Source organism: Schistocerca americana, chromosome 3 (assembly GCF_021461395.2).
Source record: "Schistocerca americana isolate TAMUIC-IGC-003095 chromosome 3, iqSchAmer2.1, whole genome shotgun sequence".
NCBI lineage: Eukaryota > Metazoa > Arthropoda > Insecta > Orthoptera > Acrididae > Schistocerca > Schistocerca americana.
This window is the reverse complement of record NC_060121.1, coordinates 944,283,608-944,305,726: the sequence shown is the minus strand read 5'-3', so window position 1 is coordinate 944,305,726 and position 22,119 is coordinate 944,283,608. Positions and strand designations below refer to the sequence as shown.

At 39.8% G+C, this 22,119-nt stretch overlaps 1 protein-coding gene across 1 annotated transcript in view; it reads left to right on the top strand.

The window, feature by feature from the left end:
* LOC124607517 (tripeptidyl-peptidase 2) overlaps window positions 1–22,119 on the top strand; it is a 283,824-nt gene that overhangs the window by 20,198 nt on the left and 241,507 nt on the right. Inside the window, exon 2 of the mRNA XM_047139911.1 lies at window positions 19,375–19,503. Coding sequence (XP_046995867.1) covers window positions 19,375–19,503 — 129 coding nt within the window. The remainder of the gene's footprint in view (window positions 1–19,374; window positions 19,504–22,119) is intronic.

The following is a 22,119-nucleotide window of genomic DNA, read 5'->3' as shown; positions in this document are numbered from 1 at the left end:
TTGGACACGGACTACTGTAAATAATGTAGCCAACAGATGCGCAGATGCAGTTCACTGTCTTTTACTTTTACTTTCACTTTCACTTTCACTTTTCACAACCCCCCATATACACATTTATATGGCCAGTGCACTATTGGTTAACTTTCCATAAGCCTCATTAATTGTTAGCAGGTGAACCTCCGTATACTGCTACAATAGTTTCTTGTTGAACATCTACAAGCAGGAAAAACCTAACCACAAAGTTCACAGTTCTTGAACAATAATCAGGCACATATGGAGCAGATACTGTCTTTTTTTTTTTTTACGCATCGCCTAATTGTTTAACACTTACTACACTGTTAAGTTGAAATATTGTTGTTCTAACCAGCACAGGTTACTCATCTGAAACTCGGCCTTGGACCGTTTCGTGACTAAAAATCAGGCCCTCATATATATCATCACAATTATAGGTGCTGAAACTACACATTATTCAAAGTTTAATTTACACAAATTACAATTAAAACTTAACTCATTAAATTAACTGACTATATTGAAAACATTCTGTCTTTTTAACAGTTTCTTCTACGACATGGGTTAAGCCGAATGATTTGTATAAATCATGAAATTAACAAATATAGTTACGAAAACAATACTTTTGACAAGAATTAATTACTTTGGAATTAATCAAGGTCTGGCTTTGCTAACATGTTTTCGAATACAGCCAAATAAATACTTAAAGAATGCTAGGGTTTGGTCTTCCAAATGTTTATAATTATTATAGAATTTATTTGTTTATAAGTCAACAATAAAATTTAGAATTACAAACAATTACTGATTTCACCCTATAACAAAAGATACTAAATAGCAATTGTCAAAATAAATTAGAAAATCAGTTACATTCATAAAACTAAGCACAAAATTAGATCTAGTGTTATATTCTTTAAAACTGAGGGCCAACCTTTCTATTTTATGAAAATGCAGATAATACTCGCGTATGTTATGGTAATTAGTTCAAAGTGAAAAAAAAAAATAAATAAATAAATAAAATGAGGAGGCAGATGACAAAACAAGAGAAGAATTAAAACTATCCCAGCTTGCTTCATCACCGACTAATGGTCTTACTCTTGAATGTAATGTGAGATTGAGTGAAACCAATAGATTGTCTTAGGAAATTAACAGTGGTGGTTTTCCGTTGCCTTCTACTGTTTAAATTAGGCCACTCCCAACATGGAGTTGGGCACCTTTGTAGCTCCTCGAAAGTGCAGATGCTATGGGTTTGCCTCTTCCGCTAGTGACAATGTACCAAAATCCATCTTCTCGGCTGCAGGTGCCATTGAGGTCTTCACCACAACCCTGACAATGCACCCTATGAGAGGGTGCTATTTTCTGAAGTTAAATGAACATTGTTTTTTAATAAGGTTAATACTCTTGCTGCTCTTGCTTCCTCTCACAACATTGTTTTTTTAATAAGGGTTATACTCTTGCTGCTCTTCCTTCCTCTCACTTGCAAGATGAGGCCCTGGGCTTGCAACCGGTAATAGCACAGTTACTTAATCCTAGGATGCATATACAGGGCCTCGGAGGCCCTTGTATGTCTTCATTTTTTTTAAAAAATTGTTTAATTTTTTGTTTGATTTCAAACTGCTTTCCAGTACTCTTTCACTAACACTGTGACATTCCTCCTATCAAGTCTGAACGAGATACCTTTTTAAGTTTTTTGTATAATTCAATACGTGTACCCATTCACCGTGAATGCATAAGCAGGGCTTCAGAAGCCCTCACACATTTATAAATGTTCTTTAGCCTATATTGTCTTCAATATTAAGGGAGCAGTTATTAATTCAACAATAACTGTAATGGTATTTCTAGCAACAGGAGTGCCATCAGCAGGAGTAGCTGTAGTAGTAATAGTATAACTAAAAAATAATACACACTACTTTCGTATATTGGCGATGTCAGTGTATTATTAACCTTTTTGCTATCAAATTTTTTTATTATTGCATAGTATTGTTATCCTGTGCTGCTCTTGTCAGCCTCATTGTTACTGTAGTTTGTTTGTTGCTGCAAGGCCCATATTGTTACGAGTATGACTCGTTTAGTGCTGCACAAGCTGCCGTTCGAGAGACACGCCTTTTGCTATGGCTTCGACACGCAAAGCAAGAGAGTCAGTACGTACAAATGCAGATAATTTTGAAAGTGTTGTGACTCAGTGGTTTGAAGATGATGATTCTTCCGAGGAAGGAAATATTTTTGAAGATGCAAGTAGTGAAGAATCAGCCAATGAACCTGCAGATGTGAATATTGAGGCAGATGACAGTCCTTCCGATAATTACTTCAGCAGTCTGAAAATGAAGAACCACAACAAAAAGGTATAGAAGACCACACATACATTAGTTGGAATGGAACGATTTGGAAATTAGATCCTCCTGCAACTTTTCGTATGCCTGTCCATAATATCGTAAAGAAGGCACCTGGTCCAGCCCGTGGCTTGAAAACCTGTAAACCTAAGGATGCCTGGGACTATTTCGTCTCCAAGGAAATACTAGAGGAAATCATCAACTGCACAAATATAGAAGGTAGAAGAGTGGCTGCTTTACGTGGTAAAATGTGGAAAAACGTTTCGCTTGCTGAAAAGGAGAGTTGTCTTGGTTTTTTACTGCTTTCTGGTGTTGAGAAGAGTTGGAATGTCCCTATTAGAGAATTGTTCTTGAATGAAAAGGCAAATCCTACATATAAGGCCACCATGTCAATAAATAGATTCGAAGATATAAGGAGAATGATTAAATTTGATGACAGGCGTACCCGTGAAGCTCGATGTGCAGATGACAAACTTGCAGTTGTTCGCTATGTATGGGAACTATTTCTTGACAAGTGTAGAAGTAGAATGATTCTCAATGATTTGCTCACAGCTGACCAGCTAGTCCCATTCCGTGGAAGATGAAGCTTCACCCAGTATATGCCCTCTAAACCAGCCAAGTATGGCATAAAAATATTTTGGTTATGTGATGCTACAGCTGCATATGCTTTAGCTGGAATTGTTTACACGGGAAGGAAGCCCCATGAACCTATTCAATTGAATTTGGTGAAAGATCTTGCTAAAAGCATTGAAAGATCATAAAAAAATATTACTGTTGACAACGTCTTTACTAGTGTGCAGCTGGCAGAAGAGATGCTTCAGAAGCAAATTACAGTGGTGGGAACAATCAAACAAAATAGACCAGAAATTGCTAATGGGATGAAACCATCTGCCTCAAGAGTGATTCATTCCTCTTTGTTTGCATTTAGAGGTGACATTACAATGAGCTATGTTCCCAAAAAGAAAAAGTCTGTAGTTCTCATTAGCACAGTGCATCATGACAGAAACATTGATGAAACTCGTGCAAAAAAGAAACCAGATATAATAAAGTTCTATAACTCTACGAAGGGTGGAGTAGATAAAATGGACCAGAAAATTCGTTATTACTCTTGCAAGAGACAAACAAGTAGATGGCCATTTGCATTATGGATGAATATGATGGACGTCGCAGCAATGAACTGTGAAATTTTATTTTCCGCCCAACATCTGAAATACCATAGTGGAAGAAGTGATAAAAGGTTTTTGTACCTAAAGAGATTTAGCAGAGGAAATGGTAAGTCCAGTAATGGAACTTCGTATTCAGATCCCTAATCTTCCAAAGAAAATCGTTGATGTCATGCAAAGATGTGGTGTTCAAAAAGATGTCATATTGCCGAACCAACTACCTGAACTGTGAAATTTTATTTTCCGCCCAACATCTGAAATACCATAGTGGAAGAAGTGATAAAAGGTTTTTGTACCTAAAGAGATTTAGCAGAGGAAATGGTAAGTCCAGTAATGGAACTTCGTATTCAGATCCCTAATCTTCCAAAGAAAATCGTTGATGTCATGCAAAGATGTGGTGTTCAAAAAGATGTCATATTGCCGAACCAACTACCTGTTTCAGGAAAAAGATGATGATGCAATTATTGTCCATATAATAAACACAGGAAAAGTGCTATGACATGCATTAAGTGTAAAACCAACATTTGTAAGGAACATAGTGGCGTTCTTTGTGCTTCTTGTTTGTCACATGTTGAAAACTAAAAAAAATGCAATTTTATGTGAATAATGAATAATAACTTTTTGTTAAAATATTGCCTACATACAAAATATTGTGAATAATGAGTATGTTTTAATTGAATAAATTGTTTGTAATAAATGTTATAAAATGTAAACTGCAACTTATAAATTAATTAATAAAATTATTTGTATATGTTGTATGTAAATGGATGTAACTAATAAAAATTCACTCTTAGAGTTTTTTCAAAAATTAATAAAATGTTAATCAGGCCCACCAGATCCTGTTACTGTATCTTGGGAATCTTTCAATATGACAATAAATTTGACAGAAATAAATTTAACTCCAAAGAATGATTATATGAAAAGAGTAAAATTTTAGATTAGGGCTGGCCTTGGAGGCCCTGCATATGCATTCATGTGTGTTTTCGGCACCATGCATCCTAGGGTTAATGCCAAATGCATTCCATAACAAAACACCACTCAGTTAACCAAACAAACAACTTAAAAAGTACACAGACAAATAAAATACGTATTTCACCTACTTTCCCACTAACAGCAGTTGTCTTATGGGCACAAACTACAAAGATGAGTATGTAATATTCTAGAGTGTCTGGCTGGTCACATTGTAATTACTCCACGATATTTCAGTTGACTACTGCTGTTGGATACGGATTTCACTGTACAAGAAAGCTTTTCTTTTACTAGGCTTCTTGTGGGTTTCATGCCTGACTCTGTTGTAGGCCACTATCTTCATTGGTTAGACCATTCTGGACTGTAGTTCCAGTGCTGTCTCTAATCACACAAGATTGCCTAAGTATTTTAGTTTTGTCATGATCTGTAGTATGGCCAGTTTTTATTCTATGATTGGCTGCTGCTGATTTGGTGATCTGGAGTAATTCAGGATGGCACGTGTGTTCACGGCACGTACCTTCTACCGTGCAAACAGGTTTCCGTACGTATGCTTTGCCTCGCTGGCAGGAGATTTGGCATACCCCTAGTTTTCGAATGCCTAGTCTATCCTTCACTGAGTCTAACAGTGTCAAGGTTTTAGGGGGTGGATGAAATACACATTTAATATCGTGCTGATTTTTCTGGAAGTATTGCTGGTAAACATGATGCACGCTCTTGATTTGTGCACAAATGCTTAGGCAGCGATAGTACACTACTTATGCAGAAAAATAATGGTGCACAGTATGTCAACAGTCTCATGTGTAAACATATGGCTGTGACTGTTAAATTTGACGGTGGTATATGTGACGTTTCAGCTTGGACATCAGTCTTTCACAAATAAAGCTCTCAGCAACTTTTCTGACATCAAAATTTAACAGTGATACTTCAAGCAAGCCACTTGCTATGAAACTCTCTTCTCATAGGCTACCTCTCAAATTCATCGTTCATAAATGACTTCTGGCACATCATTATTTCATGGGTCAACGCCAACTCTCAGTACCGAATTCTTCACTTGACCAGTTTGATCAAGGATTTTCTGAATGCAATCTGACAGGAACAGGACTTCAGTTAGTAATGTAGAAACAGAGAGTAATTAAATCTGCTTCATTAGTCAAAGTAGTTCATGTGATATTTATTAAAATAAATTGATTGGCATTATAGGAGGTTGACCTTGGTTCACCAATAGAATGTTTTGTGGAACAGTTTTATGTAGAAGAATCTTGTGCATCGTTCATTGTTGACACTGTTTACACGTGGATTTTATACATCACATTCTCCAAGCATTAAAAAGAAAAGTTTTGCAAAGAATAAAACTGTTTCTTATGTGAAAAACATAATACAAAATGATGAAGTAGATATTTTGGTAGAACAGCACCATCAAATATCATTGTAAAGAAACTGATATGCAGTGCTCTCAGCTCGATATGCAGTGCATAGACCACCTGATACTGTTCTTTAGCGACACCTCTCTGTGATGACTGAGGCTCTCCTTTTCAATTACAGTAACACCGAGTCCCTTGGTCTAGATTGCACTGGTGTAAATTCACTTAATTATCACATTATTTCCATGGCATCTAGAAACTTGCTAATCTAACCATTGCATCTTTAACAATTTCATGGTGGCTTAAGCTGATCTCACTCTTGGTTTTCTAAAATTCGTACTTCAAGCCAAAGCTATTGTTAATTATTTCTTCTGACTCTGGATAAACTGAACATGAAGATAGTTCCTAAGGCCTGTGTGGTAAAGTAGCCTGAATTGATTTTGGCTCTCTGGTATATTCTTATAATAGTAGTATTCCTTTGGTTAGGTGGTGGGACGATGTTCCCCAAAATGGGAAGTCGACTGGCTGGTGGGTCACATAGTGACTCACAAATTATCACCCAAACTGTGTGTACATGCACGTCAACATTATTTGCTTGATAACAATCTTGACAGACAGGTGCACAATTTAGTGCAACTGGGAACTGAAGTCTGGGTTATGGCTTGCAGTACTGATAAGTCATTAGACCACTTTGTTCCCATGAACATTTTAACCATGCCATTTCATGGTGTAACTTTTACGATCCTCTTAGATTAGGTGTCCTTTTAATTCAGTTGACCCATAATGAGGAGATCCTCCAGGATATAGTTTTAAAATTGGTTCCATAAATTCACATGTTTATAGGCAGCTCATTGAGTCCCAAACATGTGAGAGTGTAGTCCTGTAAGTGGAAGGTGGACTGTAGTTGTCGCATTGTATAGGAATTGAAATTGGGTGAAATAATAAATCCCCTAAGCAGTGAAATGACTGTGGTTCGGGTTCATACTACACATCCCTCCTGCACCTATCCCTACTGCCAACAATAATATACAGGCACATCACTGAAACTAAATAATTGAAAGACTGACCAATAATGTGCCTTGATAAAATAATTATATTCTCCAAGAATCTGTGCACACATTCCCTCTCTCTTTACTTCAGTTGTCATTTAAATCTTGTCCACGTGTTGATGTAACTTTTACATTTAGTTAAACTTCTTTAATGGTATCTACAACACCACTCGTTATTATATAATAGTACATGCAATCATTCCAATTGAAATCTAGCACAAGAGACAGCATCCACTCTTCATAATGAAGTCACAAACATGGACTAATGCCATCGCATGCCAGAGAGCACCTAGCTCTCGCACTGCCTTAGTCTGTGTGTACAAATATATCTTTTGCCCCCAGTTCACACTTGTTGTAACATTATTAAATGGTAATTGAGACTCACAGACACAAAAAAGGATGGTACGGTCTCTGAAAAAAGCTGCTGCTCCACAGGCTGGAAAATGCCAATACTTTGCTCTCAAACAGCTCATTTTGTTTTCTTTGTTGAGTCTAAATCTATGGCTAGTGATCATGTTAGGAAATCTGCCTAGCCTATTACAAGGGTTAATATTAAAGTATTTTAGGAGCTAACCTTGTTGCTATTTCTTCTCATAGGAACTGACACAGCTGCAGAAATAGTGCAGTCTTCAGGTTCTTCTTCAAGCTACTCTCAATAAAAGTCATAGTAAATACTTGCTTACAACAGACTTGTTCAAGTGTAAAGATAGCTTGTTCTTCAGGTTAACAATGCTTATTTTATCTTCAGTGTTGAATGGCAGTGCTCTCTCAAAGATCCTGTGACTGATTGAAAGGAGAGAGCAAAGTGTGAATAGCCCAAGTGCTTACCTTCCTTTGTGAGTTTATTTATGGCAAACACTATAGCTAACTTACTGAGTGGAAACAAAGGCCAGTATTATAGTATTAAACAGAAAAGGATGAGGTACCGTCTAGATTGTCTTGGGCTGTGTGCATTAGTAATTCAGGATACATGTCTGCTACAGAAATGTCTGCATTTGTGTTCTCCAGTGTTATTTAGAGCTCAATCAGTTTAAAGGGAATGAGTAACTCTTAATCTGAAATAAAAGTCCTCTTCATGGACAACAGATTGCGTGCTTCATTATCCCTGCTGAGGGGAAAAGTATTTTAGTGCCGATCTCATTTCATGGCACGGCTTGAAGATCTTAAATCATTTGGTACAACTGCCAATTACTAAACTAGATCCCAGAATGGTTCTGTGATAAGGCGGACATATTTTTTGCTTTGTTTTACTGTCACATGATTGTTATCTGCTGCTAATACTAATCTTCTTTCTTTTAATTTTTGTGTGTTACCTTCTTGAAAAAATACTTCCAACAGGTTCGCTGAACTTTGCTTTCTTCTACACTACCACACAAAATCCTGTTGCATGTTGTGGAATGTAACAGCAGGAATATGGATTGTTTGTTCCTACTTGTCACATTATGTCTTTTGTAACATCATTATTGAATGAGGTAGTGTGGTCAAGTCAGGACTCATGCAAATTTTACATTCCTGTCCATAATGATTAAGGTGACCTGCATATCCCTTAAAAAAAGAGCTACTGTCTTCTCTTTGCACTTACTGTCATTTTAAAAATTATGGTAATCTCCGTACTCTCCAGATGTAGCTCCTCATGGCACTAAAAGAGTGAAAAATTTAATCCTTTCCAGCTTCACAAAACAGTTAATTACAAGAGCCTTCACTATTATCAGTGTTTCATGTGATGCCGTCCAACAGAACATACTTTATCGCTATCACCCACTCTGCAGTATCGCACCAAAACACTCCATTGTTTTCTTTTAATTTATACAAATTAGATGTTATTTTGCTCACAGATGAGATTTATTCAGGTGCAGAAACATTTAGATTAGAACTCACTGGGCTGCCTACATAATTACTTATTTCATCATTGGAGAGAATTCCTTGTTCTAATTTTCAGGTTAAGATGAAATCAGTCTCACCGATCTACAAATGGGACGTAGTGCTCCCACATATGGCATTTTACTCTTGCAGGATGACCACTTTGTGGTGCTTGTAGCATGTAGATTAACAGTGCGTTTCATTTTAACTGAGTACATCTTATATTCTAATGAGGTGGAAGCAGTAAATATAAAATTTCAAATTACTACGTGGCTAGTATGGCTCCCATTTCAGGAGTTTCTGTATTGTCTAAATTCCTAGGTTGGGAATTGTTGTTAACCCTGGAGTATCTGGATTATAATTATTTAATAAGTGTTCAACAAGGTAATCTTTGTCGACAGTAGTTCACATTGCACCATATATAAACTGTCCAAAGTGTACATTATTGATCATTAGAGTAAGTGAAACTTCTATATTTTTTATCCTTACCTAACTGTAGATATTTTAGTAAGTCTGTTGAAGACCCAAATGTTGAGTTCTCTAAGTCTTATTAACAAACAATGAAAGGTTCGGGATAGAATAACAAAAATGTAGAAGAGACAGATTGCTACTCACCACATGGCGGGGATATTGAGTCACAGACAGGCACAATGAAAATGAACACCAGGAATATTTTCAGCTTTTGGATTAACTCCTTCAGAAGCAGAACTCTCACACATTAATGCAGTAAATCTCACACACATGACCAGTCACCAGGCACTAGGGCCTGACTGAGACCACATCTGATGTGTGCAGCAGGCAGGTGGGTAGTGGGGTTAAATGGGAGGCATTGAGTGAGGTGATGGGGGAGGGGTAGCTGGGTATGAGTGAGGGAGAGACTAGTGATGCTTGTCGGAGTGTGTAAGGACATGGTGAAGACAGGGAAGGGCTACTATATGCTGCATTGGGAGGCTGTGCTGGAGGGGGAAAGGGAGAGGAGGGAAGTAGAGGAGGAGGATGAACTTTTACGAGCATTGATAGGGTTGGAAGCATGTGGGTACTGAAGTGGGAGTGGGGAAGGGTGCAGGCAGGAGGACAGCAACTATTGAATTTGAGGCCAGGGGCATTACAGGAGCAAACCAAATGTTGTAGGGAGAGTTTCTACCTGTGCCAACTCAAAAAAAGCTGGCGTTGGTGGGAAGAACCCAGATGGCACAGGCTGTGAATGAAGTCCTTATAGTGAAGCAAATTGTGTTTCAGGCGACATGTTCAGCAGCTGGTGTCTCTTGGCCAGTGTGACAGTGGCCACGCATGTGGACAAACAGCATATTAGCATTCGTGCCCTCATAGGAAGCAGCACAGTAGTGGTGCTGAGTTTGTATATCACATGGCTACCTTCACAGCTGGCCCTGGATGTAATAGGAGCTGCCAGTGGCGGGACTGGAGTAGTTCATAGTGGGATGATGTAAGCGTCATGCCTTGTCTGTCTGTCGCCACAGCAGAGATATGTGATTGGCAACGGGGTGGTTTAGGGATAGACAAGGATATTGCATAGGTCGGTGGTTGGCAGAATGCCACTGTTGGAGGGGTGAGCAGGACATTTTGAATTTATGGCAGAATAAGAGAGAATCATCACAGTTGCAGAAAATGTGATTAAGTTGTACCAGTCCCGGGTGATACTGAATGATGAGATGTGCTCCTTTGTGGTTTGTCTAGGGGTGTAAGGGGGGATGGTAGGTGAATGGTGTGAGAAGACATGGAGTATCTGTTTGTGGACAAGGTTTGGAGGGTAATTGCAGTCTGTGAAGACCTTTGTGTGGCTGTTGGCATATTTGGAGAGAGACTGCTAATGACTACAGATGTGATGACCTCCAGGTGGCTAGGCTGTCTGGAAGTGATTCCCTGGTGTGGAATGGTTGATAGCTGTTGGAGTGGAGATACTGTTAGTTGGTGATAGATCTGATATGGATGAAGCTACTGATGTGTACATTCTTGAGGCTGAGGCTGGTATTGAGGATGTGCCTTGTAGGGCTGAGGAGAACCAGGTGAAGCGAACATGGGAGAAGTTGGTGAGGTTCTGCAGGAATGTGAGTAGGGAGTCTTCACCCTTGTTCCAGAGCATGAAGATGTCATTAACAAATCTTAAGCAGTTGAAAGGATTGGGAGTCTCTGTGATCAGGAGGGATTCCTCTAAACTGTTCACGATTAGGTTCACAAGAATGGTGCCATATGGGTGCCCATTGATGTACTGTGGATTTGATTGTAGGTAATTCCTTCAAAGGAGCGGTAATTATGGGTGTGAATGTAATTGGTCTTGGTGACCAGGAAGGAGGTTGTAGGTTTGTAGTCAGTTGGACATTGGGAAAGATAATGCTCAATTCCAGGAGGATTCCACCAGATATCAGATATTTACGCACAAACTCTGCCACAGTAACCCCATTCCAGAAATCCAGTGTGATCTACAGTCTCTCCTCCAATCCTTAGGTCCATCACAGAACCTCTCCCTTGTGTCTATACCCCTCCTCGCCCACACTATTTCCCACACTCCTGCCTTCTACATGTTTCCTGAAGTTCGTAAATACAGCCACGTAGGACAACCCATTGCTTCTGGTTACTGTGCCTCCATAGAGAGAATCTCACCCCTTGTGGACCAACACATCTACATCCATACTCCGCAAGCCACCTGACTGTGTGTGGCGGAGGGTACCTTGAGTACCTCTATCGGTTCTCCCTTCTATTTCAGTCTTGTATTGTTTGTGGAAAGAAAGATTTTCGGTATTCCTCTGTGTGGGCTCTAATCTCTCTGATTTTATCCTCATGGTCTCTTCGCGAGATATACGTAGAAGGGAGCAATATACTGCTTGACTCCTCGGTGAAGGTATATTCTTGAAACTTCAACAAAAGCCCGTACCGAGCTACTGAGCAGAGTCTTCCACTGGAGTTTATCTGTCATCTCTGTAACGCTTTCGCGATTACTAAATGATCTTGGAATGAAGTGCGCTGCTCTCCGTTGGATCTTCTCTATATCTTCTATCAACTCTATCTGGTACGGATCCCACACTGGTGAGCAGTATTCAAGCAGTGGGCGAACAAGTGTATTGTCACCTACCTCCTTTGTTTTCGGACTGCATTTCCTTATAATTCTTCCAACGAATCTGCCTGTCATTTGCATAACTGACGATTAATTTTATGTGGTCATTCCTTTTTAAATCACTCCTAATGCCTACTCCCAGATAATTTGTGGAATTAACTGCTTCCAGTTGCTGACCTGCTATATTGTAGCTAAATTATAAAGGATCTTTCTTTCTGTGTATTCACAGCACATTACACTTGTCTACATTGAGATTCAATTGCCATTCCCTGCACCATGCGTCAATTCGTTGTAGATCCTCCTGCATTTCAGTACAATTTTCCATTGTTATATCTCTCGATATATTACAGCATCATCCACAAATAGCCTCACTGAACTTCCGGTGTTATCCACAAGGTCATTTATATATACTGTGAATAGCAACAGTACTATGACACTCCCTTGCGGCACACCTGAAATCACTCTTACTTCGGAAGACTTCTCTCCATTGAGAATGACATGTTGTCTTCTGTTATCTTGGAGCTCTTCAATCCAATCACACAATTGGTCTGATAGTCCATATGCTTTTACTTAATTCATTAAACGACTGTGGGGAACGGTATCGAATGCTTTGCGGAAGTCAAGAAACACGGCATCTACCTGGGAACCCGTGTCTATGGCCCTCTGAATCTCGTGGACAAATAGTGCATTCTGGGTTTCACACGATCGTCTTTTTCGAAACCCGTGCTGATTCCTGCAGAGTAGATTTCTAGTATCCAGAAGAGTCACTATACTCGAACATAAGATGTCCTCCAATATTCTACAAGTGATTGAAGTTAGAGATATAGGTCTACAGTTCCGCACACCTTCGGCCTATAACCCTTAACCTATCCTCCTGTCTAAAAGACACCAACAATTCCCTCCATTGACTCTACACAGTTCCTGTTCTTTTGCAACACAGCACCCTGCTCATCGTAGTCAATGCCACCCCTGTCCAGACTTACGACATGATGTCCACAGCTTTCTTGGAATTGAGCATTATCTTTCCCAATGTCCAACTGACTACAAACCTACAACCTCCTTCCTTGTCACCATAACAAATTATATCTACACTCATAATTACTGCTCTTTTAAAGGCATTACCTACAATCAAATCCATGGTACATCAGTGGACACCCACGTGGCACCATTCTGTGTAAACCTATTCGTGGGCAGTATAGAGGAATCCTTCCCAGTCATGCAGAATCCCAAACCCCTCATGTGGTTCATATTTATTAATGACATCTTCGTGCCCTGAAACAAGGGTGAAAACACGCTATTCACATTCCTCCAGAACCTCAACACCTTCTCTCCCATTTGTTTCACCTGGTTCTCCTGAGCCCAACAAACCACCGTCCTCAATATCAACCTCAGCCTCAAGGATGGATACACAAATACCTCTGTGCACATCAGACCTACCAACCACTAACAGTTCTTCCACCCCAACAGCTGTCAACCATTTCACACTAGTCACTTCCAGACAGCCTAGCCACTCGGGGTCATCACATTGGTAATCATAAGCAGTCTCTCTCCAAATATACCAAGGGCCTCACTGAGCCCTTTACAGATGGCAATTACCTCCAAACCTTGTCCAGAAATAGATATACCATGCTTTGTCTCACCAATCACTTACTGTCCCCCACAATCCCACAGTCAAAACACTAAGGAGCACTCCCCTTGCGTCTCTTCATACAATTGTTTTACCCGTGAAGTGAAGTGTAGGTAGTCATAGATAGCTGCTAATCAATTAATGAATGTGTTCATTAACAGCAACAACCTTACAGCATTCATATTCATAAGATTGTCCATTATGAGATCTTCTTTGCTTACTACTTCTCACCTTTCAACTGTGGTATATGCAGGGCTGGACCACATTTGTAGGTAGTAATGGTACTGTGTTCATTCAAACAGCATGTGGCTGCCACATCGTCCAGGCTGCCAGCCTTACCACAACATGGTGTGTAAGTCACAGCAATGTCACTGCAGTCGTGGTTCCAAGTTACATCCCTGTGGTCTTTTGTCCATGTGGCACAGTGGATTTATCCTTCTGCAGGGACCTATTTAGGTCAGCGTTCCACTCTTTGAAAGCCAGTTATACTCGGGGCTCTGGCAGACAGACAACCAGTCTCTGTTAAAAGTTCTGCAGCAGACCCAGCCACGCCTGCTGGAGTGGAGTTGTCCACCATGGTGTCTTGCTGCCCTCACTGTGAGCCATGTCCCCTGTTGCACTTCAGTCACTGGCTGCCAAGGGCACAGCATTGCACTGCTTGCATGTAACTGCCTACGAGCTGAACGCATCGAGGGACCTTGATGTTAAGACACCTTGCTGTTCAACCATAGGTGCCTATGAGCTCCCAGGTTAGTAGGGCAGTGTTGTTATTAATCTTCCTTGCTCTTCAAGACAGTGCTGTTTTCAAGTTGTGTAGAAATTATTCTCAGAAGTTGTATTTATGAGGGTGGTTTGAAAAGTTCTCAGAATGGAATAGGAAAAAAAGTGCTGAAATCACTGAAACTTTTTTTTTCTTCAATTTAGTCTCCTTGTAGATTAATGCCCTTGGTCTGATGATGTTCTAGTGCCTTGATCCCATCTTGAAAAAGTTTCCTCCGGGCCTGCAAAATAGTTGTCAACTCTGGCTATCAATTCTTTGTTTGAAGTGAATATTCATCTACCGAGAAAAATTTTCAGTTTTGGGGAGAGATGGAAGTCTGATGGAGTCATATCAGGTGACTAAGACAGGTGTGGCAACAATTCATACCTTAGTTCATGTAATTTTGCCATGGCGATGGCACAGGTGTGCAGACGCGTTTCACCATTCGTGACACCTATCTTGCAGATAATTTTTTCATTTCTAATTCTTCAGTTAAAATGTGATATACCCTTTCAGATGACATCTGTAAAGCGTGACCAATATTACGCACTTTCAATTGGTGATCCTCCATGACCATTTTGTGCACTTTTGCAATGATTTCTGGAGTAGTAACACATCTTGGCTAACCACTGCACGGATCATCATCTAATCTCCCCTGACCAAATTTGAATTCATTTGTCCACTTGACAACAGTTGAAAATGAAGGAGCAGTGTCCCTCGGTGTATTCTGGAAATTGGCATAATGTCCTTTGCTTTCATACCCTTCTTTACAGAGTACTTAATCACTGCTTGAATCTCGTTTATTTATTTTTTTATTTCCTCCCATCTTTGCAAATCACTACACAGGAACAACAACAACAACAGAGCTCTCTTCCAACTGCACTGACATAGCACATGTTTACAGGCAACGGTCCAATGAATGAATGAATGAATGAATGACACGTGAACAGCTCGTTGCGCTAGTGCTGACCTCTCGTGGTGATTCCATGAAATTTTCAAACCACCCTCGTAGATAATTCTTGTAATAAATAGGTCTTATTTAAAAGGATGCATTTTAATACTGCTAGCCAACCACTCGTATATAGGATGTTACACCAATGACTTGAAGTGAGTTATTGAGCAAGGTTATGCAGTAGTAAGGAGTTGGACTTGTATTCACAAGGATGACAGTTCAAATCACCATCCAACCACCAGATTTAGGTTTTCTATTATTTCTCTAAATTGCTTAAGGTGACTTCCAGGATGGTTCTTTTGAATGGGCATGGCAGATTTCCATCCCAACCCTTCCCCAGTCTGAGCTTGTGCAATGTCTCTGATGATCTCTCATAGATAGGCCATTAAATACTGATTTTCCTTGCTTCCATATCTGTGCAACTTACCCATTCTTTGTCTTTTTTTTTTCATATCGTTCGCTACTTGGAGTCTTCAAATATCTCAAGCTTTGAGTTTCAGCAACCTTTATAAATTTGTATGCTTGTCTATTTATTGTATTTGTTTTGGCATTTGGTGGACAGTTGAATGTGATTTATCTCTTCTTCTGGTAATGTGTTTGTATGCGTTTAGTTTGAGCAAGAAGGGGGGGGGGGGGATTAGTATTGTGAAGATAAACGTCCGTGTAATAAAGGGCCTCATTCATTCCAAATAATTCACATGTGAAAAATATTGTAAGAACAATCGTAATAGCATGTAATGTGTCAAATATTTCATTCCATTTGCTGTTTTCTCATATAGTTTTTGAAATTACTTTAGTAGCAAGTTCCTTTCACCATGAGCCAATTGATAATTTGCTGATATGCCTAGTGTGTAAAGCTCACATAGTTATGTAGTTTATCTACATACTGGCAAACCCAGCAATGCTTTGCAGTTGCTGAATATGAATATGTATGGGAATTAGATATACATCCTAATATCCTTCCCCTCCCCCTCTATATCCCTTTCCTCCTCCTCCCCCCCCCCCCCCCCATCCTTTGTCCATCTCCTCCTCCTCCATCCCCTGCACCCCTTCCCCAATATCTGTCCCTGCACATTGCTTATCCCACACACTCTCTATCCATCTTCTCCTCCCTCATCTCTCTCTCCGTATCCCCCTTCATCTTCTTCATATCCATTTCCTCTCCCCTTATCTGTCCAGATACTCCTCTCTCCGATCTTATTTGTTGTTATTCCAAATGGAACCTTGATTGTGAATAGAAGTCAAAATGAATGGGTAAATTGGTTGCAATGGCTAGTACACAGGATATGAGAGAGGCATTTCCAGCACCTGGATCTGTGAAGATAGTAGTTTTACTGAAAGTATTCTGCATGGTTTTAATCTATGAACAGGTAGGATTATAAAACTATCCATAAGCACAACTTTCCTATTTTCTTTTAAAAATGACTGCAAAAAGGAAAGCAAAACCACAAAATTTCCCAGCACAGCTTTGCATGTTCTTTCTCGTAGCCAGTTTAGTAAAAAGTGTTCATTCTATGGTACGTCTATATCTGCAGGGATGTAGGCTGTGCATTGTGTGTCAGTCAGTCAAGAAGGGATTCATGCAACTGAACCCTTCAGTTGGTGTGAATTGAAACAAAACAATTTAAGATCATTAATTTATTGAAATTAAATAAATCTGAATTCGTTGTTTTTACAGTAATTTGTTGTGCTTTTAAGGCATTCAATGCAACACTTGGTGACGAACGATATTTCCTGTCTTTCCTTGTGGAGAGAAAACGAGTAGCACAGATGGCTTATTGACTCACCAGCACACCATGTACAACTGCCCATGGAAAAAACATTTATTCAGGGTTTATTGCACACACTTCCAACGACTGGTGTTGTGATTTATTAATCATCATTGCGACTTAAAGGCAAACCGGAAACTGGACATGCTTAAATTGAAACATCAAGTTGGTCAGACTCGGAACATCCTCGCCTTTGAACTTTCCTATGATTATTGTTGCTTTAGTCGTGTTGTTCATCAGCTTCTTAGCAACGAGTCTTGTTCCACTGCATAGTTCCATTTCATTCAGATTGCGTGGCATGGTTATCACTAAGTCAACCTTGAGCTGCAAATTATGTGATGGCGTTCTTGGCAAATCGAATGAATACAGGAATTGAAATTGGTTAAATCCACTTCGTGCGAATCAGTAATGGAATTGATCAGATTAAATGAATGCAATTGACGAACTGTGAATTTTCAACATCTTTATTTTTCACTGACAAAGTAGCTTGTTCAGTCAACCAAACATTCTCTCTCTCTCTCTCTCTCCCCCCTCCTTTTTTTCTATCTTCTTCTTCTTCTTCTTCTTCTTCTTCTTCTTCTTTCTTTTTTTTTTTTTTTTTTTGCTGGATCTCTTGTTCTGGGGCCATAATGGATTGTACTTGAGAAATTCTCATTAGATTTGCCTCCAAACACTGCATACATTATTAGTCCATCTCAAATGCGCTGGTGGCATTTTTTACACGAACTGAAATCTATTGAATGTTTGCAACACACCAAATTACCACAAACTGACACCAGTTCATTCTTTGCATCACACGAAAGATATGATCACCATCGAAAATGCGCTGAATTATCACTTTCAGTTGTATTCTTGTTCTCAAAGTATCAATATTCAATGCAGAATATGTTGTTGTTATGAAAACGTGACAGCAGAACTGTCAGATAGTGACATTTCTTTGAGATTTTCATACAAAAACACACTCCCAATTTCCGAATTTTCTGATGAATTTTTTTTATCATCTCAGATGACGATATTTCATTCATGCGGCGAATTTCTTTGCTTCGGTCTAGGAGCTTTGGTTTTTAACCTAGCCTGCTTCTGAATTTGCAGCCTTGTTACTTGCTGCACTATTGCTGTTGTATAAACTCCTCATTTACACTTAATGTTGATTGGATTCTACCATGAAGACAGATTGTGACAATGTTCACCTTCTTTATTTCTTCATTTGTTGTCCTTGGTGTCGATGAACTGGCTGAAAAAATAGGGGGTGGAAGTGCAGAACTGTCTACTGTAAATGATGTAGCCGACACGTGCACATTTGTATTTCACAGGTGTTTACTTTCACTTTTCACAGCCCCCCATATGCACATTATTAATAGTTTCCAGGTGAACCTCCAACTGCTACACCAGTTTACTATTGAACCAGTTTACTATTGAACCAGTTTACTATTGAACCAGTTTACTATTGAACCAGTTTACTATTGAACCAGTTTACTATTGAACCAGTTTACTATTGAACCAGTTTACTATTGAACCAGTTTACTATTGAACATCTACAAGCAGTAAAAACCTAACCATAAAGTTCACAGTCCTTGAAGAATAGAAAGGTACCTATGGAGCAGACACTGTCATTGTTTTTATACACAGCCTGATTGTGTAACACTTAGGCCTATTCCACAGTTAAGTTGAAGCATTGTTATTTTAATCAACAGAGGTTTCTTGTCTGAAACTCGGTCGTGGACAGACTGTTTCGGGACCAAAAATCAGGCCCTTATATATCCTCACAATAATAGGTACTGAAACTACACATTGTTCGAAGTTTAAATTACAGAAATTACTCTTTAAATTACTCGTTAAATTAACTGAATACATCGAAAAACTGGTTCTTTTTAACAGTTTCTTCTACAACGAGGGTTAAGCCGAATGATTTGTTTAAATCATGACATTAACAGATATAAGTACACATACAATACTTTTGTCAAAACTATTCATTACTTTCGAATTAATTAAGGTCTGGCTTTGCTAACATGTTTTCAAATAGAGCCAAATAAATACTTAAAGAAGTCTAGTGTCTGGCCTTCCAAATGTTTAATAAGAATTTATATTTGTTTCACCCTATAATGAAAGATACTAACTAGGAATAGTCAAAATAAATTAGAAAATCAATTGCATCCATAAAACTAAGCACCAAATTAGATCTGGTGTTACATTGCTTAAAACTGTGGGCCAACCTTTCTCTTTTATAAATGCAGATTATACTCACATATGTTAATGATAATTAGTTAAAAAAAACAACAAATCAAGGAGGCAGAAGGCAAAACAAGAGGGGAAGTAAAAATATCCCAGCTTGCTTCATCACAAGACCTATAATGATTTTATACCAATCAGCAGTGCAATAGAGAGAGATAAAATTCTGTGCATGGTGGTTCGAACATTCACACAGTAGTGTCCTGATTTAATTTGTTTGCCATTGCAGGTGACTAGTGAAGGAAAGCCTAAAGTGATTGAACGCTATGACTGTAGTGGTGCTGGTGATGTTGACACTTCAGTTGTGGTACGTGCACAGGATGGCAAGATACAAGGCGTTACAGGCAGGCAGCTCAAGGTAAGGAAATATATTTCAGTATGGTTCAATAATGGCAATTTTGGGATGGAAATAATAAACAAAAACTGAGGAAAGGCAATAAGTTATTAGCTCTTGAATGATTGGTTCCGCACGCGCGCACATGCACTTGCACGCACACACATGTATATACATAAAGGGTGGTCCATTGATAGTGACCGGGCCAAATATCTCACGAAATAAGCATCAAACGAAAAAAACTACAAAGAACGAAACTCGTCTAGCTTGAAGGGGGAAAGCAGATGGCGCTTTGGTTGGCCCACTAGATGGCACTGCCATAGGTCAAACGGATATCAACTGCGGTTTTTTAAACAGGAACCCCCATTTTTTATTACGTATTTGTGTAGTATGTAAAGAGATATGAATGTTTTAGTTGGACCAATTTTTTTCGCTTTGTGATAGAGGGCACTGTAATAGTCACAAACGTATAAGTACGTGGTATCATGTAACATTCAACCAGTACGGGTGGTATTTGCTTCGTGATACATTACTCGTGTTAAAATGGACCGTTTACCAACTGCGGAAAAGGTCAACATCGTTTTGATGTATGGCTATTGTGATCAAAATGCCCAACAGGCGTGTGCTATGTATGCTGTTTGGTATCCTGGACGACATCATCCAAGTGTCTGGATCGTTTGCCGGATAGTTACGTTATTTAAAGAAACAGGAAGTGTTCAGCCACATGTCAAACATCAACCACCACCTGCAACAAATGATCATGCCCAAGTAGGTGTTTTAGCTGTTGTCGTGGCTAATCCGCAGATCAGTAGCAGACAAATTGTGCGAGAATCTGGAATCTCAAAAACGTCTGTGTTGAGAATGCTACATCAACATCGATTGCGCCCGTACCTTATTTCTATGCACCAGAAATTGCATGGCGGTGACTTTGAACGTAGTGTACAGTTCTGCCACTGGGCACAAGAAATTACGGGACGATGACAGATTTTTTGCATGTATTCTATTTAGCGACGAAGCGCCATTCACCAACAGCAGTAACGTAAACTGGCATAATATGCACCATTGGGCAACAGAAAATCCATGATGGCTGCGACAAGTGGTACATCAGCGCCCTTGGCGGGTTAATGTATGGTGCGGCATTATGGGAGGAAGGATAATTGGCCCCCATTTTATCGATGGCAATCTAAATGGTGCGATGTATGCTGATTTCCTGCGTAATGTTCTACCGATGTTACTACAAGATGTGTCACTGCATGACAGAATGGCAATGTACTTCCAACATGGTGGATGTCCGGCACATAGCTTGCGTGCGGTTGAAGCGGTATTGAATAGCGTATTTCATGACAGGTGGATTGGTCATCGAAGCATACCATGGTCCGAATGTTCACTGGATCTGACGTCCCTGGATTTCTTTCTGTGGGGAAAGTTGATGGATATTTGCTATCATGATCCACCGACAACGCCTGACATGTGTCAGTGCATTGTCAATGCATGTGCGAACATTACGGAAGGCGAACTACTCGCTGTTGAAAGGAATGTCGTTACACGTATTGCCAAATGCATTGAGGTTGACGGACAACATTTTGAGCATTTATTGCATTAATGTGGTATTTACAGGTAATCACACTGTAACAGCATGCATTCTCAGAAATGATAAGTTCACAAAGGTACATGTAGCACATTGGAACAACCGAAATAAAATGTTCAAACGTAACTATGTTCTGTATTTTAATTTAAAAAACCTACCTGTTACCAACTGTTGTCTAAAATTGCGAGCCATATGTTTGTGACTATTACAGCGCCATCTATCACAAAGCGAAAAAAGTATGCCATGAAGTTCATGCCCATCTCCCTGGGCATCGGCGTTCCCGGCAATGGCTATCCTGCCAGGTGGCCCTTGCTGAGGCTAGGTGGTACCCGTGGGGAAGGCCACTGGTCGGAATGAGTGGCATGAGGGCGGATGACACGCCATGAAGGGTAGTACATCGTCTCTTGCTAGTGGTCCGCTGCCGGCAGTCTCTAAGTGGGCAAAGTCTTACTTCAGTGCGAAGAAATATGACACCAAATCGTTCCCCTCCCTGGCCACACAATGGGAGGAACGCCAGGCCAAGGATGCCAGTGAAGTTTATTCGCCCTGTTACCTCCTATGTGTGAGAGTTGATGAGGAATCTTTTATGTCCCTGAAACCTCACTATTTAGTGGAGCATTTGGAGGACAAGTTTGGGAAGGTGAAGGGCTTGTCCAAAATGTGCTCTGAGTCAGTCTTTTAAAAGCAACATCCTCTACCCAGTCATGGACATTACTTGCTTGTGACAAGTTGGGGGATGTTTCTGTTACCATCACACCCCATAAGAGCTTAAATATGGTCCAGGGTTTCATATTCCACAGGGACCTTCTTTTGCAGTTTGACGACTAGCTGCGTGCCAATTAAAAGCGGCAAGGTGTTCATGTCATCTGGCATGTCTATCGGGATCCGAGGGACAATCAGGTTGCCACTGGTGCCTTCATCTTGGCCTTCGAGGGTGACACCTGCCTGAGAAAGTCAAGGTGATGGTCTACTGCTGTGACATCAAGCCATATACCCCTCCCCAATGCAGTGCTTTAAGTTCTGGAAGTTCGGCCATATTGTCTTCCCGCTGT